General features: G+C 54.5%; 7 protein-coding genes across 7 annotated transcripts; 3 read left to right on the top strand and 4 right to left on the bottom strand.

Moving 5' to 3' along the window:
- Window positions 1-568: 568 nt before the first annotated feature.
- DACRYDRAFT_20723 (NADP-binding protein) lies at window positions 569-2,089 on the bottom strand. Its single transcript, XM_040772051.1, has 8 exons — window positions 1,926-2,089; window positions 1,720-1,840; window positions 1,563-1,664; window positions 1,299-1,509; window positions 1,102-1,205; window positions 905-1,004; window positions 773-805; window positions 569-705 (listed from the first exon to the last, which is right to left on the bottom strand). The coding sequence occupies exons 1-8, from the start codon at window positions 2,072-2,074 to the stop codon at window positions 617-619; spliced, it is 909 nt and encodes a 302-aa protein (XP_040630949.1). The 5' UTR covers window positions 2,075-2,089; the 3' UTR covers window positions 569-616.
- Window positions 2,090-2,342: 253 nt separating this feature from the next.
- DACRYDRAFT_48189 (uncharacterized protein) lies at window positions 2,343-3,808 on the bottom strand (the record flags this gene model as incomplete). The annotated part of the gene is made up of 3 exons (XM_040774810.1): window positions 2,343-2,520; window positions 2,587-2,978; window positions 3,026-3,808. 3 exons carry the CDS (start codon window positions 3,806-3,808, stop codon window positions 2,343-2,345), a joined length of 1,353 nt encoding a protein of 450 aa, XP_040630948.1.
- A 441-nt stretch (window positions 3,809-4,249) lies between these two features.
- On the top strand, window positions 4,250-4,895 carry DACRYDRAFT_76351 (uncharacterized protein; the record flags this gene model as incomplete). The annotated part of the gene is made up of 3 exons (XM_040776197.1): window positions 4,250-4,513; window positions 4,566-4,644; window positions 4,692-4,895. 3 exons carry the CDS (start codon window positions 4,250-4,252, stop codon window positions 4,850-4,852), a joined length of 504 nt encoding a protein of 167 aa, XP_040630947.1. The 3' UTR covers window positions 4,853-4,895.
- Window positions 4,896-7,233: 2,338 nt separating this feature from the next.
- On the top strand, window positions 7,234-10,314 carry DACRYDRAFT_48560 (kinase-like protein; the record flags this gene model as incomplete). The annotated part of the gene is made up of 8 exons (XM_040774847.1): window positions 7,234-7,395; window positions 7,452-7,648; window positions 7,704-7,863; window positions 7,912-8,171; window positions 8,220-8,462; window positions 8,520-8,755; window positions 8,808-8,938; window positions 8,995-10,314. The coding sequence occupies 8 exons, from the start codon at window positions 7,234-7,236 to the stop codon at window positions 10,312-10,314; spliced, it is 2,709 nt and encodes a 902-aa protein (XP_040630946.1).
- Window positions 10,315-10,755: 441 nt separating this feature from the next.
- DACRYDRAFT_105116 (uncharacterized protein) lies at window positions 10,756-11,788 on the bottom strand (the record flags this gene model as incomplete). The annotated part of the gene is made up of 3 exons (XM_040768042.1): window positions 10,756-10,897; window positions 11,134-11,239; window positions 11,290-11,788. 3 exons carry the CDS (start codon window positions 11,786-11,788, stop codon window positions 10,756-10,758), a joined length of 747 nt encoding a protein of 248 aa, XP_040630945.1.
- A 250-nt stretch (window positions 11,789-12,038) lies between these two features.
- DACRYDRAFT_105115 (uncharacterized protein) lies at window positions 12,039-14,117 on the top strand (the record flags this gene model as incomplete). Its single annotated transcript, XM_040768041.1, has 5 exons — window positions 12,039-12,210; window positions 12,267-12,850; window positions 12,909-13,334; window positions 13,384-13,968; window positions 14,043-14,117. The coding sequence occupies 5 exons, from the start codon at window positions 12,039-12,041 to the stop codon at window positions 14,115-14,117; spliced, it is 1,842 nt and encodes a 613-aa protein (XP_040630944.1).
- A 141-nt stretch (window positions 14,118-14,258) lies between these two features.
- DACRYDRAFT_76343 (Golgi vesicle transport-related protein) lies at window positions 14,259-17,030 on the bottom strand (the record flags this gene model as incomplete). Its single annotated transcript, XM_040776196.1, has 14 exons — window positions 16,918-17,030; window positions 16,754-16,864; window positions 16,642-16,698; window positions 16,465-16,586; window positions 16,256-16,414; window positions 16,119-16,207; window positions 15,964-16,073; window positions 15,819-15,913; window positions 15,714-15,769; window positions 15,513-15,663; window positions 15,381-15,464; window positions 15,183-15,332; window positions 14,508-15,137; window positions 14,259-14,459 (listed from the first exon to the last, which is right to left on the bottom strand). The coding sequence occupies exons 1-14, from the start codon at window positions 16,961-16,963 to the stop codon at window positions 14,259-14,261; spliced, it is 2,061 nt and encodes a 686-aa protein (XP_040630943.1). The 5' UTR covers window positions 16,964-17,030.
- Between the last annotated feature and the right edge of the window lie 20 nt (window positions 17,031-17,050).

Here is a 17,050-nt window from a genome sequence, read left to right as displayed (position 1 = left end):
TGATAAGCAAGCCACGCCTTACGGATCCCTCTAATCACTACTCAATGAATTAGAGATATGAATATGAGCAGATAGCGTGAATATGGGCATGCGTTGATCTGATGCATTGGACGATGATGATAGACTGAGCTGTTATTGCGAGATGTCTCCGATGATTGTCCGTTTTCTCACGCCTCAGTCGCACTCGTCATGCCGTATATTTAAGATGGCGCAGCTCTACGTATTAATATTAATATTCCCGGCCTGGGCTCTATCAATTCAAGGTACTCCAAGGCACCACAATGCCTTAATGCCTTAATACTGCAATGTACCGCAATACCGAAGCAAGGTTCATAGAACATCCTCTGTCAGAGAGGGACGCAAACCTCGCCTCGTGCCTAACACAGTCGACATACACGTGCACTCTGCTGATGCTGCTTTCTACTGCGCTGAATAGCATGGATGACATCATACTCCGGGTTGAGGAAACGGGAAATACGAGCTTGCGTGCACTGGATTCCGATTCGGTCAATAATGGACATGTATGCAGAACACTCTCCCTCTTCCTTCCCTTGCCCCTCCTACCCATCCTATCCATACACCCATCCACGCACCAGCCTTGTCTCCCCACCCATGCTCAAGCCCACCTCCCTGGAATCACAGGATGCGAACTCGACAGCCCTCCATCAACAGCAATATTCTGTCCATTCACGTAGCTCGCGTCATCTACGCGCCACATCAGCCTAGCACACATGCAGGAAAGGGGAAAGGAAGGGAGGGAGGGAGGGAGTACCGGAAGCGAGAAACAGTGCCATTTGGGCGATCTATCCCTGTGAGTACCAGCACATGCACTGACGGCCTGGGGGACATACCTCTGCGCGAGAATGAGCTTCGCCAATGAGTATGAGTAGAAGGAGAGACGGACCTTCGGAAACCCCATACCTCCCCAGGGGGTTCAGCTGCCCTAGTTTCGCTTCGTTACCCCTAGACCTAGCGTAGTCAAATGTCGTAGTCGTCATCCCCGTCTTCCCGGCAAACATAAGCATAAGCATAAGCATAGGCATGCATGAACAGGAACATGAAGAGGAACGTAAGCGTTAGAAGGCGGGAGCGGGAGCGCACCTCTATAAGCCCGGGACAGAGCGAGTTGACCCGGATGTTCGTACGCTGGAGTTGGTATGCAGAGGTCATGGCGATCGAGTTCACTGCGGCTTTACTTGCGCTGTCTGGTTTCTGTTAGCCTTTGCTCTTCCCTTCCACAAACCCGAGACCAAAAGACCAAAGAGCAGATGAGCAGAGCAGAGGAGCAGAGGACATACAGTCTACCGTCCCCGCGCCTGAACGCAGCCCCGATATAGAAGCAGTAAGGATAATACTCCCCCCTCCCTCGATCTTCGATTCCGAAGTCCGTCTCATCCACTCCGAAGCATGCTTCACCGCCAAAAAACAGGAAAGCGTGTTCACCCGGAGGGTATGCATGAACCCCTCTGCTGAGACGTCGGGCAAGAACTGGGAGGTGGCTATCCCCGCCTTCATGAACGGTTTAGCTGCGTACTGCCGCGGAGGGGGAGGGGAGGACATACGTTGGCGAAGAAGACGTCTAGCCTGGATTCTTCTTCTACCGCTTGACGGCAGATCCGAGCAACGAGCAGTTCGTCAGCTGCGTCACCTTGAAATATCGTGACCTGCGTCTGTAAGCCCAGCGCCAGGAACGAGGAGAAGGGGAGGCAGGGGGGGCACCTTGACGTCCGGGAACTTTTCCTTCAGCTCGTGCGCGAGAGAGGGCAGGTTAGACCCGTCAAAGTCTAGCAAATAGAGGTGTTTGGCCCCTTCCCGCGCGAAGAGGAACGCGCTTGCTCTCCTACGATCATCTATCAGCTCCTACTCTCACAATACGCAGCAGGTAGCAGGCAGTAGACTATAGGCGGAGGGAAAGGAAGACCTACCCAATACCTTTGACCGACCCTACCCCGGTGATAACGCACACTTTCCCCTGGAGCTTCGGCTCCCGGGTGAGGAAATGGGCTTGGATATGGGCAAGACGGGCCTGGGTTTGGGAGACGTTGTCGGAGGGTTTGGTACGGGTGTAGGACATTCTGCGGGTGAGAGTGGGGGAGGGAGGGGAGGGGAGGGGAGGGAACAAGGTGGTGGGTTGATGTGCTGGTTGATGGATGGGTGTGGGGAAGTTGCCGGCCCGGGGAGTAACCGGCTTAGGGTCGTTTGCTCAGTTGGTGTGTGTATTCGTTCCTCGTATCACACGCATACAGAAAACCAAGTCACATCCATACCACAAAATCGTACAATACATGAAAGATCCCAACTCCCCCCAAAAAGAGAGGCAAAAACCCATCCCCAAGCTCAAACTACCAGCCAAAACTCAACTGGGCACGGGAAAACACCGGCGGCTTCCACTGCAGCTTGCTCGGGTCGATCCTCCGTCTCTGTTTCGCTACTGTCTTCTCGTGCCGCGCGAGCACTTCGTCCCCTAGGACGAGGACGTGTTGTCCTTTGAACCATTTGAGGAGTTGGAGTTCGTGTAGTCTATGCAGGCAGGTGTCCCATGTCAGACGTCAGGTGTCAGGGGATGAGAAGGGAAGACAGACGTACGCCGTCATCACGTCATTTTGCAATATCCCTGTTTTCTGGGAAATCTCATCCACCGTTATGTCTGCCTCCTTGCCCCCCGTGCGGTACACGTTCAGTATAAAATCTACGATGACGTCTTTCCAGTAGGCTTTGTACCCCAGTAACCCCAGATCAGAGAGCGGTTTTTCCGGACTGCCGACTTTGTTCTCCCTCTTTGTCAGTTCGTAGGAGAACTCCATCAGCAGCCGGCCGTAGCCGTGTCGTTGGTATTGCGGGAGTGTGAGGATACACGCGACGTTGTACCCCTCGCCGCATTCTTTCTCTTTGGAGAAGTACCCGACTAGGTGGCAGCCGAACTGGTCCCGCTTGACCATGCAGTAGAACAGGAACGGGTCGACGTCAAAGTACAATGTCTAGCCATGCGTCAGTACCAGACCCGGTGTATATGCCAGATACGAACCTTGTGATCGAGGAAACATTTTGAGAGCAGACAGAGATTTCGACACCATTGTTTTTGCCTCCTCCCGTCGATCTCGAAGAACGAGATCTCCTTCTCCCGATAGATCTCGTTCCCCGGCGGATGGCGCAGAGTGCACTTCGTCCTATGTCGCCTGAACTGGGTCTCGCTCGCCCAATAGCGCAAGCAGAACTCGCATATATACAGCATCGGCGTGTGCGTAAATTCCTTCGGGTACGGAGAGAAATACCAGGGCTCGATGATATGCCGTCCAATCTCGATCTTGACGAGGTTCTTTACACGCGCTTCATGCTGATGCGACATAGATCCTGACGTGCGGAGCTGCTCGATCTCCTGCGCCTTGCTCAGCGCTGCGTTCCTGTGTTCGACGTCACTCGTCGGCGTCGCCATTCCGCTCGAATCTATCATCATGTCGTCCTCGTCCTCCCGCTTCCTCTTCATCCCCGTTGGCGTCGCCATTCCATCCGGTACAGGCGTGTGCGCTTGTGACGCGGAGCGCCCAGCTTTCTTCGGTAGCTTCTTATCCGCTTGCTTTGGCTGCTCCTTCTTCGGCGGCTTGGGCCATGTCATCTCCTGGTCCATCAGCACCCGGATGGTCGGTATCCACTCGTCAAGTCGCTTATTCCACTGATCATAATGCACGTAATACTCTTTCTCCTCCGACGTGTCCCCGTTTGTGGAGACAGGGCCGGTGCCATGCGCATGGGAGACGCTCGGTTTGGGCTTGTCACGGATGGAGATGACCTCGGCGTGTAAGGTGGTCATGGAGGATGCCCGGCCTTCCATAGGCCGATGAACCCATACTTTGCAGCCGGGGACGACATCCTATACCTGGATGAGCTTGCTTGTGAGGAATGAGAGGGAAGACGTACATTCAGGGTCCATGTCCCTGCCATTGAGAGTTGCGCGGGCGTGTCATCGTCGTGTGATTGTGAAGGGCCGTGCGCCATATCTCCTTAGAATGAGTTATATCACTCTGTATTTTGGTACAGTTGCGTAGTTGGAGCGAGATATACAGTTGAGCGTGCAGAAATGGTCGTGTCGGGTATGATGTGTGCGTGTCGTGATGGTCAAGAGCAAAGGATGAGAGTGGCGAAAGACGCGCCGTTAATCACATCTAAGTGGCGGTGTAGTTAATCCGTTCTTCGGCTCCGAGCCCTAGTCCCACCGAATCGAACACGGACAAACACCGGAGGTAGGCATTTCATGGCCACGTCCACTACACCCAAGATCCATACCTTTTCATACGTATTCCCTCCCTCCCTTCCTACAGCGCCAACTTTTGGCCTGTATGTTACATCGTTGACAGACACCTACCTCCTCTGGTTAGGAGTACTGCCTCCTTCCGCAACGGCCATTTCCGTACCCGATCCGTTGCGGGAGGAGGAAGGCAGTAGTGGTGCGGATATGATGGGGCTAGGGACGGATGCGAAACTGGGAAGAGACTGGGCGATGGGCATGCCTGGCCGGGTATGCATTTTCGGAATAAGGTAACAAGTCGGGAGGCTGAAGTGCTGGGCAGGGTGCTATCCCTGCCGTAGGGACCCAGCTACTCAAAGGCGTAGGGGAGGATGTCGCGCTCCCGCTTGCCCAGCGATTAGGTATGGTCTTCTCTTGGTCTGCATGCACAGCGATCTGAGAAATGCAGCGAGGAGATTCAAGAAACAGGTATTCCTTAGCGTTGATGTTGGTGAGCTTGGTACGGGTGGACAAGGTGGGCGAGTGATGCTCGACGTTGAACGGCAGCTTGTGGGCGTTCTTTCAGAGTTGGAGAATTCCAAAAGTAAGGCGATGGGAAGTGTACAATAGCACAAGCTGTCCTTTGTAATACTGTAATACAGTTGCAAGGGGCAGTAGGGTTTGCAGCGTGCTGGCAAACATGCGTCTTCGGCGTGGATGCAGCCATATTTTGTTAATTTCTTGTACACGAATAACAAATATATCTGACTCGGTCACAGTAATATTTTGTATATTTTATTCTGTCACAAAAAGAACTTTGAATAATAAATAGAATAAAGCGTTATTCGGTGATAGTGTGCTGCGCCCGTTCGCCACTCACGGGTGCTATCGTTGCCCCACCGCACACGGGTCCACACTCACTCTCTGCACCGCTCTCCTCACCGTCTGTGCTTCAACGACCAACAGCGAGCTCACGTCTCCAGACGACATCAAGCATAAGAGGGCCGGCGGACATCCACCTCCTACTCTGCGTCTTGTACAAGGAGTCATCACGTGGGAAAACAAAGGTGGGTTAAGCACATGCACAGCGCTTGACTACGACACGCACTTGGCGAACCCTCCTCATCGCGGTCGTCCACCCCCCGTCAGACGCCATCCGAGCGACCATCCGCCGTCTCACCGACGTCGACACACGCTCATTAACCATCGACGTGCTCTACCAGCGTCAAGCGTAACATATGATGTCAGGGCTTGATACCGACCCGCCTTACCTCGCCTCGGGGGACGAGGCGTTCGACCTTCCGCGGTTCGCACCTCACACCCAAGCATACACGCACCCCGCCCTTGGCCACGCAGTCTCTCCACCATCCGTTCCCCAAGTGCAGCAGAATAATGGATCACGACCTCTTCCACCTATGCCAGGGGGTTCGCCGTATGCTAACACGCACCCGTTGGGAGACCCGAGGTATATGCCCCCGTCTGCCGCGGCACAGCAGCCGATTATCGGTATCGTCCAGCCGCAGCTGACTGGTCAGCAGCAACAACAACCACAGCAGCAGCAGGGCCAGCAGCTCCCCCCACCCCCGCAGACGCATCACTATTCGCACCCTCAACATCAGGCAACACTAGGATCGGTCCCTCCACCTCTCACCCCTTCCGCGAGCCAGAAGACCGCCACCCGTCTTTCCTCGCTTATGGAACCCGCTGTATCTGCCATCCAGCGGACTGCAAGTCTCTCTACGCGTGGGCGAAACCGGTCCAGGGACGCGAACGACGCTGCTTACATGATGGTGGACGACGTTGAGCGTGCGTATGGCGCCCTCAGTCCTACCAGCACCGGAACTGGAGGAGGTGTGATGAGCGCCCAACGAAGCCCTACTCAGCAAGTGCAGCAGTCACTCCCGCCCCTCCAGCATCAGAACAGCCAGCATAGTGTGTACAGTAACCCTCTATATCCCGGTACGATCACTGGTCTGGGCGCAAACGTGAACTACGAGATGTACTCCGATCCATCTCCCTCGCAGAATCAAGTTCAGCAGCCGCCTGCTGCCCCGCCAGTAGCAACTGGACCACTCCCTCCCCCACCTCAGGGGCAGCCGCACCGCCGTAGCCAGACGCACAACCTCCTTCCTCGACAGGGGAGCATCGCCCGTCCTCCCCCTGTCCTGCAGGCCCCTCAGCAGCAGCAACAACCACCCCCGTCTCCCGTTCGGCAGGAGGCGAGAAGCCAGACGATGAGCCTCGCTCTCTCTGGCGGGGACGGGCTGCTTCCCTATGCGTATGCGCACGGGACTCCGGCGCAGCAAAACCCATACACGTACGAATATGCGCCTCCAGCCCAGCAACAACAGCAGGCACCCAACGGGCAAGGAGGACAACCAGCGCTGCGGCGTGAAAATAGCCAGCAGCAGATGTACGTCACTTCCCCAGCTTCTGCTACCTCTGCGCATACGGCCCTTTCCTCCCACTCGACGCACTCGACTCACAGCTCTCAACATACGCTCGTTGGCACGCAACCCCCAGGTTCTGCAGCGTCGGGCACAACCCTCCACTTAGGCGCATATACACCGTCGCACCATCCTCGCTCACCCAATTCCGCCACTGCGCAGGAGTTGTCTATCCAGCTGACACCAGGAGGGATGAACTACGCCTCCCAGCCACCGTCAGCCGGAGTGCGGTACCTTGCCAGTCCGCAGAGCGCGGCTTCCACTGGACAGGGGCTTGGACTTGCAATGGTCACTGGCACAGGACAAGGGAATAGAGATGGAGCTGGGCCGATCCCCATTCCTGCTTCGCCTATGTCGTATGCGTCTCGGTCGGCTTCTCGCCAGCAGAACCAGCCGCCGGGCTACTTTAGTCCCAGGGGACCGAGGAGCGATGCTGGTACCCCGATGCTGACAGACCCGTCGCCGGCGTTGTCCAACGTGAGCACGTCGAGGGAAGGGCAGGAAGGGGCGAGACAGAGAGAAAGGGATGCTCAGAGGGAGAGGGATAGAGATAGGGAGGAGAGGATGAGGGAAAGAGAGAGGGCGGAAAGAGCTGAGAGAGAACGGGAAAGGGAGAGGGAGAGAGGTTTGGTTAGGGTTAGGGATTCGAGGGATTTGAGGCCCGTCGTCAACCCCCATCCTCCTGGAAGGCGGCCTGACCCAAGTGGGAATGGGACGTATTTGAGTGTACGTGATTTTCGATACTGTGCAAGGGTGTAGGTGAACTGACTGTTGCCCTGCAGCCCCTAAAGTGCCTCACTTCCCACCTCTCGCAGACGTACAACATCTGCAACCCTTCTTTCAACTATGAGAGCGCGCACAACCCGCGTCGCGTGCTTACAAAGCCGAGCAAGCCCGTGCATAACGAGGGCTATGACAACGAAGACAACGACTATATCTTATACGTGAACGACTTTTTAGGTGGGGAGGAGAGCAGCAAGTGAGTCTTTTGGTTTTGTTTATAAATGGGAGTGAACTGTACTGATCCCGAATAGTGGCAGGTACCTTATCCTTGACGTGCTTGGGCAGGGCACGTTCGGCCAGGTCGTCAAGTGCCAGAATATTAAGACGCACGAGATTGTTGCCGTCAAGGTGGTTAAGAACAAGCCTGCGTACTTCAACCAGAGTATGATGGAAGTGACGATCCTTGAGCTGGTGCGTTCCATCCCCCACAGAGGCTCTTGTTTCTGACTTGTGTCACAGCTGAACAAACAGTGGGACCCGAACGACGAGCATCATATCCTTCGCCTACGGGACACATTCATCCACAAGAAACACTTGTGTCTTGTGTTCGAGCTGCTGAGCTCGAACCTGTACGAACTGATCAAGCAGAATCAGTTTGGGGGACTGTCCACCCAGCTTGTGAAGGTTTTCACCGCACAGTTGCTGGATGCGCTCAGTGTGCTCAAAGACGCACGTCTGATACACTGTGATCTCAAGCCTGAGAACATCCTGCTCAAGTCGTAAGTGTGTATTTTTAGTTCGAATGGAGATGCTCATGACCTCGGCAGATTACAGTCTCCTCAGATAAAGGTGATCGACTTCGGTTCCGCATGCCATGAGCGACAGACGGTGTACACCTATATCCAATCCCGATTCTATCGCTCACCCGAGGTGCTCCTGGGCATGTCATACACTGCCTCTATCGACATGTGGTCTCTGGGCTGCATCGTTGTGGAATTGTTCTTGGGACTTCCGCTCTTCCCGGGCACGAGCGAGTTTAACCAAATGACGAGGATTGTCGAGATGTTGGGGTACGAATACTCATTTTTACCCTTGCGTGACATGTTGCTTACTTGTTACCGTTCCAGGATGCCACCGGCCTATATGCTCGAAATTGGCAAATCTTCCAATGACTTCTTCAAATCGAGCCTCGATGAATATGGCAGGAAGAAATGGCGTATCAAGGCGCTGGACGAATATTGCCGGGATAAAAAGACGACGGAGCAACCCGGGAAGAAGTATTTCTCTGCCACGACGTTGCCAGAGATTATCAAGACAGCTCCGAATACGAACAAGACGAACAAGGCTGTGGACATGGAGAAGGGTACGCATTCATTTTGTACTCACTGAGCTCAGCTGATTTTTTGATATGACAGAGGCAAACCTGCGTTTAGCGTTGATTGACTTCGTGCAAGGGTTGCTCAATCTCGATCCGGTCCAAAGATGGTCACCACAACAGGCGCTGGGCCATCCATTCATCACTGGGGAGAAATTTACAAAACCTTATGTGGCACGTTTATTTTTCTTCTAGTTGTGGCGTCTGAGTTGACCGTGCCGTTTCAGCCTGTTGACGTGTCCAGTCGTAAGTCTTCTGCTCAGATTAGCCCCCAACCAACAAGCGCGTCGAACGCAAAGCGGCCATACGGCGGTCTTATTCCGAGCCAGCCGTCGGGCACTCGTGCATATCAGGATGCTGCTGCCTACAATCAGCATCTAAACCAGCATCAACAGTACACTGCTCAAGCCGCAACGGCAGCACAACAGCAGAGTGCTTATCGTAACCCATACGCGCAACCAATGGACGATGCCAACGCCGATTACGTGGCTCAGCAGCAAAGACACGCACACGCAGCGGCACAGGCTCATGCTGTCCAGCAAGCTCAAGTCCAGGCTCAGGCTCAAGCACAGGCAGCTTATGTTGCTTCTCAACCTCATCAAGGTGCCGTGAACTCGAACTACCTGCCTGTCTCGTCCACGACAGGTTCGATCCCCACGAATCCTCCGACGGTCTACTACGGCAATCGTGCTCGGGCAAACACCATCAACCAGATGGATATTGTTCCACCACAACTCGCCAAATTTGCGCACCTCGCTCCTGGAGTGATGGAGTCTGGGTTGGGCCGGAACTCCTTGACTCCCGTTCTCAATCGAGATGACGCAATGCGGGAATGGGAACGGCGGCATGGCGTTGGTGCACAAGCTGGCGCAAATACAAAGCGGACTTCGCAACAGAATCAGTTTGCGCACACTCTGGATTATCTTGCGGAGCAAGCAGAGCTTCAGAGTCAGAATATGACACGATGGGGTCAGGGAACGAGCTATCACCCGCGACAAGCTAGCAACTATCAGACACCCACTTCGCCACAAACGGCTTATCAGGGCGGCACGTATCATACGCCATCGAAGATGCAGCAATCAACTTCTAATTCGGAGGCATGGGACTACGAAGCTGCAAATTGGCGCGGGCACCAAGCACCACACGTGCAAATCACGAGTCCGCCGCAGGCCTATGCGACGAGCACCACAAACACGGGACGATACAATGCTGTCCCACCACCAACGTCCTATCCAAATCCGCCCCAGGTCTCATACGATCAATTCGATGTCCGTGACGGCATGGGTACATTGTACGCCCCTATGCAACCGCAGCAGTACCAGCAGCCTGCTTCCTCTGGTCAGGCGGATCATCGCGCACCGCAGAACCTCTCGTTCTATGGCTCTGGCATTGTCGCGAGTGGTGCGATGCCCAACACACCCACTCGCAGTCAGTACGCGGACGCGACGAACCCGACGGTGCCCCAATCGACGCACACGCACCAGTCATCCAAGGACAGCACGCGTCGTATGAGCGGAATCGACGCGACCCAACAATGGCGCGGATGATGACGCCTTCCTATGCCTCAGTTTGAAATCAGTTTTGTAGCGCTTTGGAGCGCACACGGTCGCCTGTTCCTCGTCGACATATACCGCATGTCCGCCGCATTTCGGCGGTGCGGGCTCAACCCCATTCCACTTTCGTAGCCGACCGAATAACGCGATCACCACCACGGCTTTCTATTACTTCAACTGTTGTACCCCGCCCAATCTATACCGAGAACACAAGTGTTCCACGTACACCCACGCCAATCCCCCAACCACCTACGCCCCAATGCCACCTTTCACCATTTTATTTCTACATCTCTTTCACCCCTTCAACCCAACCCAAAACCCCAAAAAATGAAACGATCTCATGCGCCGCGCCGCGCGGTCGTTGTACAGTATTCTCTAAGCGCGTGTCGGCAGGGTCCGAGCCCGACATATGTCTCCCCAAAGCATACACCACGTCTATGTCAGCGTGGCGAAGATCTCCTCGACCTCCCAGGCTCCGGTCCAGTATATGAACTGGCACTTGAGGCCAGCGCTCTTACCCTCTTTCTCGATACGTTTCTCGAGGCCGCGGTGACGACGGACCAGAGCGAGGTCTTGCCTGTTAGAGGGGGTCAGAGACGGTTGTGGGAGAGGGAAGAAGTTGGCTGTGCGAAAGTGAGGGAGATGACAGAGATAAGCGGAGTGGAAGGCAGATGTGCAGAATATGCAGTAGTGTAGAGAGTGGACAATAGTATATCGTCCCGTGAATAGGAGCTTATGCCCCTCCCTCTAAGGGCTGCCCGATACTCGCAGACGAAAGAAAGAGAAATGTAAAGTAAGAGGACAGCAACGTACTCTCTCAGACGCAGGATAGGGCAGAAGTCGTTTGACCCATCCCCGACATAGACAACACGGTCGAACGCCTTCCCGTGTCGTTCAACAAAGGCCTCTAACTCTTCCCCTAAGCCATATGTCAGCATGATTCAGCATCGTATCAACGTACGAGCACACCCTTGCACATATTCGCACTGCAACCCACTGTGCACTTGTGCTGCTCTCCCTTCGGGTCCACTCTCCGCCTCACGACAAGCAGATCCGGATCTTGCTCATCCCAATGCGCCGGATTGGTAATCACGTCCTCAAAGACGCCTTCATGCAGTCCCTGATGCTCGAGTATCGTGCGGATATACACCGAGTTAGCGTTCGAGAGCACCAGAAGGTCCGTGCTCGGGTCTGAGCGAACCTTGATCGCCCTCACACAGCGCTTCATAGCCGGATGGAACGGCATCTCCCTAAGTGCCTGCTCAACTTGCACTCGCGTACCCCCTTCGGACCGCAGTTCGCGCATCATCTGCGCTACGAGGTCCGTCCATTGGTGGTCTGACTTGAGGTTCTTCATACGGCGTCGGAGATGGGGTGCGAGGACTTCTAGCACCCACCGGTCTGAGTCCTGGTCTGCGAGGGACCAGTCAAAGTCGTAGATTATGAGTTGGTTGCGAATTGTTGACATGTTGGTATACGTTGAATCTGTTGGTCAAGGTGTTGAACTTGCACTGGGAGATGAGAAAGCAAGAAGCAGTAAGATGATGAAAAAGTCTATGCTGTCGACCCTGATCTTTGCACGTGAGAAGAAGGGTCTAAGTGGCTGTGTGGCTATTTCCGCGTATTGTTTGCATTGAAAAGAGTCACCATTGTAGAGCAACAACTGCATCTACTTTGTGCACAATTATTGTTTATTCACTCTACAAAATCTGGAAAGGATGGCGACCAAACAGCAGGCATCTGGTCCTGCTCAAAAGAAATGGCTTACACGAGCACCAGCTGTGTACAACAAGCTGCCCGGCACACTTTTCCTGGGCCCGGAACGACTCGTCTGGAAACAGGAAGGTGTACCGCAACCAGCAGTTAACGTCAAGCTAGACAAGGCAAGCGGTGAGTAACTACTTACTATATATGAGTATGATTAGGGCTGACATTGTGAGGAACAGCGATGTTCAACTCGAAAGAAGGCGCACTTCCTGTCCGTCTCAAGCTCACATTCACCGACAACGAAAAAGGCTTCCAATTTGCGTTCTCTTCCCCCGAACCCTCGACAGCCCTAGAACACCGAACTTCATTCGTCAACCACCTCACCCCACTTATCAATAGGAACAAGGCTGCCTTGCTTGGCTCGCCCGGTCCTGGTACGCCTGGCACTCCCGGGTCGGGCGACGGGCCCGGCACTCCTGTACCTGGTGTTCCCGCGGGGAGCACAGCCCAGATCGGAGAAGAGAACCAGCTACGCCGCTCAGTGCTGCTCAAGCATCCCCCACTCGCCGCTCTCCATCGGCAGCTCGTCCTTTCCGGTCAGCTCACAGAGACCGATTTCTGGCAAGGTCGGTCCTCCCTCCTCCTGGCCGAGCGGGCCTCTCAGGAGCAGAAAAGAGGGCGCGCGAGCACCCTGGTGGACCCGAAACCGCAGACAGCGGAGGGAGGGGATATCAAGATTGTGGTTACGCCGCAGTTGGTGCACGAGATTTTTGAAGAGTTCCCCGTGGTGGGGAGGGCGTATGCAGAGAATGTACCGGGAGAAGTACGTGCACATTTATGCCCACGTAGTACATTCTGCTAACCCAAATGCGCGCATACAGATGTCCGAATCCGCATTCTGGCAACGATACTTCCAATCCGCGCTCTTCCACCAAAACCGTGCCTCGACGCGTTCCTCCGCACCCCAAACCCAGATCAAGCCCGACCCGATATTCGACCGCTACCTGGTGCCTGAAGACGATCAGCCGTCCCCTATCTCCCGCTCAGCTGGGGGGGCATTGGAGGAAGTGGACCGATTGCTAGACCTGGCTGCGACTGAGGAAGACCACGAACAAGGAGGGAACCAAAAGGACGTCACGATGCGGCCTGGGAGGGAGCGGGGGATCTTACCCCTTATCAGGAGGTTCAATAATCATTCGGAGAGGTTGGTCAAGGCGTCTCTGGGAGAGGACGGGAGGGATGCTGCCGAGGAGGGCGGGGACAGGAAGAGGAGGAGACTGGAGGGAGGCGAGGTGGGCAGGTTCAACGTACGTCTTTGTTGTTCCGCTATACGACTTCATGCTGATATATGCGCAGCCAAACGACTACTACGACGAGATCGTCATCTCCGACCTGATTGACCAACATGCCTCGTCCGGCGTACAGCTCGATATGTTGAACGCCTCCCTTTTCTCCACCTCCGCTCCTTCAGCAACGCGCGCCTCCCTCCCCCAACGCACACCCGCGGAGTCCACCGCTCTCCTCCACACCTTCCAACAGGAAACAAAAGACTACCTACCATCTCTTCATTCTCTGAAGCCTAACCGGCGCGCAGGGGAACATGCACTACAGAGTATGACGAGCACCGTGCGCGCTGCACACGTCGCGCACCGGTCTCTCCCGCCTATACCTCCCGAGTTCCTGAGGGGGATGACCACCTGCCAGACAGCGGCGAACGAGTTCCTCCGCCAGTTCTGGGGCGCTGTCCTTCCCCCTCCTTCTCTGTATCCAGCGTATGGAGGTCAGGATGTTGGCGGAGGGAGGGTGTTGGGCATGAGCGGGAGGGAGAGAGCTCAGAAGGCGGGTAAGATGGCGGGATTTTTGGCCGGCACGGGGGAAAAGGTGGATGCTCTCGTGAGGCAGGCTGAGGGGGAGGGGGTGGATCCGGAGCGGGTGAGGGCGGTGAGTCCCATCTCTGCTTTCCCATTGGTATGGATCGTATGGATAACGAGCTGAATGTTTCCTTTTTTCCGCAGGCATTTGCACCCCTCATGTTCGCGGTGGATAAGGCGCTCAAGGTATACAGCCAGCGCAGGAAGAAGGCGACATGATACCCCATCAAATGACAAAACATACCCTGCATTTAATGTACACTAGCAACCGAGCAATATCATTATCGCCTTGATGGTAAATACAGTGGCCCACACGCACGCATGTCAAAAAAAATGCGTGCATCATACGATGTGGTATGGTCATGGTACGGGTCGTGAGATAGGCGTGCCGCCCGAGCTCGACGTTAGGCACTCGTAGGTTGTGAACATGACGAGAATGTGAAGCGACGCCGCGTAGATGACAAAAGCTATGCGTGCCCGGCGGTTGGCCAGGATCGCCTGCGTAAGCGTTAGTACACCCCGCTCGAGAGGGTTCAACGCTTTGACAGCTCGTGCTGCTTCCTGGAAACCGTTTAGAATGAGTGTTTGGGGCGGCTTGATGGTACGTACCCGGCCGCGGAATGCCTCAAACGGATTCATGCTCTCCTCATACACGTTTCTGTATCTGCTCATTTCATCATTTTGGGGCACAATCAGTGGTCGTGAGGTCGCGGGAGTAGGCACGCCTCCCTCGTCTCGATAGCTCTGCATATACCGGACCTTCTCATACAGCTTGAGATTGTCGGCCTGCAGACCCTTGATCTCGGTGCGCAGTTCGGAGACGACATCAAATTGCTTGCGCAGCTCCTCCTCTAGCTCGGCATTCCTCGTCCGGAACCGGTCTCGCTGGCTAGTGACGATGGGTAAGATAGAGGTGTCTGCCTGTGGTGGGTATGACGGTGTGGTCGACCCGTCCGCCTGATACAGGGCCGTCATAAGGTACGAGACACGAGGGCTAGTGTCAGCACTCACAGGTGGCTTGACGCCGATGCTCAACCCAGCAAGCCCTTCTTGCGGGGCGCCATTCGGCACAGGCGTCCCGGACATGCTGCGGCGTGCATCGGGAGTGGTGGTATTCAATTGCAACAGATCGTTCTCGAGCTTGTCATTGAGGCTCGATTGTTTCTGGAGTTGGTCTTGACTCTCGGCCAAACCACGTTGTGTCTTACGCAGATTCTCCTCAAGCTCAGAGTGTAGGATCTGGCCTGATTAGTATCTTGACCGACCGGTTGTCGGACAGCTTACCCTGAATTTGGTCAGCTCATCGAGAATTTGCTTGTTCTTGGCAAGAAGGAGTGTTTCAAGGGATGACGCCTGCTGTCCGTTCGCTGCACTCGGCTCGGGCAGATGGACGTCGTCTGATTCGTCAAGCTCTGCTCCGCCAAATTCGACATACTTGGGCGCTGATGAGACCGTTTCAATACACTGGTACACAATTCACACCTTCATAATCTGCAGCTCTCGCTTCACTTCGTCGTAGTCAGCTTGCAGTTTTAGCTTATGCCTGAGACTCTCCACTTCGGCATCCTAATCAATTTTAGATCACGATCGCGCTCAATTTGTGAATAGGCACACCTTTGCAGATACGTCTCTCGTGAACTCCTCGATCTTGCGCCGAGCAGATGATTCAGCCTCCAAACGAGCCTCCTTCTGTGCATCGAATGCCTGCAATAAGCGTGCTGTCTCCGCCTCAAGCTCCGCAATTTGATTCTCCAGAGCCTTAACCCTATGCGCAACATTAAGACTGACGGTCCGCGTAAGGTGTGGAATACGCACTTATCCGCGGTTTCACTTCCGCTTCGAACCGCTTCGATTTCGGCACGAAGAAGTTCCTATTCCATGTGTTAGCATATACATATTACAACACTGCATGTTAAGCACGTTTCTTCTTTCCACTGTGGCAATCCGGCTATTTGCACGTTCAAGATCAGCCTCTAACATGTCTAGCTCAGCTAGCCTCGACATCGTTTCCTGGTCTGGGGATACACCATTAGCACCAGATCATTTTGGGAGCCCCATGACACACCCTGCCGTTGTGATTGATCTAATAACTTAGCTTGGCTGGTCTCACTGAAGTTACGTAGGTCGCGTATTTGGTCCCTCGCGACCTGCACTTGCTTTGTGAGGTCACGTTCCCTACGATTTTCAGATAGCGCCCCCTAACACAGACGGTGGACATACCGTTCCTCGTAGTTCCTGATCTTCTCGTCATATGTTGCGTTCAGTTCATTTTCTTTCTGTGTCACTTTCTCTTGGATCATCGCCTCCATCTCGTCCAACGATCAGTAAAAGCACATGTGTGACAGGTGTATGCACACCTTCTCTTCCAGCTGCTCAACACGGCTCTCTGCCTTCTTCTTGGCTCCTTCGAGTGTACCAGCCTCTGCGATTTTTTTCTTCAGGTCCGCATTCTCCTCCCGCAACCGTGCAACTTCTGTCTCGAGTGTGCGCGCTTCCGCGAGTTTGACAGATTGATCCTGGGCATCATATTAGAACCACAACACCAGCTCCTATAGAAATCACGCACAGACGCCACATCGAGTAAAGGGTACGGATCAGGTGCTTCAGCGAGTAGCTTATAGACATTGAGAAATGAATTCTCCGCAAGCTTCGATCTCCTCGTGAGGTTGTCGATTTCCGTTTGGTATGCTGCCCACACAAGAGGAGTCTGAGATGCATTCAATACGTCACAAGATGTGCGTACCTTTCAGCAGGACCTTGAATTCATTCAGCTTTTCCTCATCTGGTATCCGCCTAAACTCTGCCGTCAAACGCCCCATCAGACATCAACTCTCCGGACTCCGAATCCAGCAGACCTTTCGTCTTGTCCGCTAGGAACTTCCTCCCAACCACACTCTCCTTTTGGTTCTCCACAATCTCAAGGCCCTGAGAGTCGAGCGCCTTTTGTAGATCGGTCAGGTTGACCTCTATTACATCCATGAGTGCGGGTCGCAACGAGAGGAATAGGTCTTCGACTTAACTTTCCATGTCGCAAGCGCCTGAGAGAAATTCTGGTCGCTGGCCATGGTCGGTTGTTGGATAGCTCCTCGCAGATGCGATGGGGTTCTGGAGACCGAAATTGGCGTATACAAGCGCTGTGTGAGCACGTTGAC

This window comes from Dacryopinax primogenitus (assembly GCF_000292625.1).
Source record: "Dacryopinax primogenitus strain DJM-731 SS1 chromosome Unknown DACRYscaffold_4, whole genome shotgun sequence".
Classification (NCBI taxonomy): Eukaryota; Fungi; Basidiomycota; class Dacrymycetes; order Dacrymycetales; family Dacrymycetaceae; genus Dacryopinax; species Dacryopinax primogenitus.
Note: the sequence above shows the minus strand (reverse complement) of the source record. Positions and strands in the feature narration are given on the sequence as shown.

Coding starts and splice junctions, on each gene's coding strand:
- DACRYDRAFT_20723 (XM_040772051.1), bottom strand. CDS start 2,074: ATGTCCTACACCCGTACCAAACCCTCCGACAACGTCTCCCAAACCCAG. Junction 1,665..1,719: donor AAAAGTTCCCGGACGTCAAG/GTGCCCCCCCTG, acceptor TTACAGACGCAG/GTCACGATATTTCAAGGTGA. Junction 1,005..1,101: donor TCTGTCCCGGGCTTATAGAG/GTGCGCTCCCGC, acceptor TTTGCCGGGAAG/ACGGGGATGACGACTACGAC.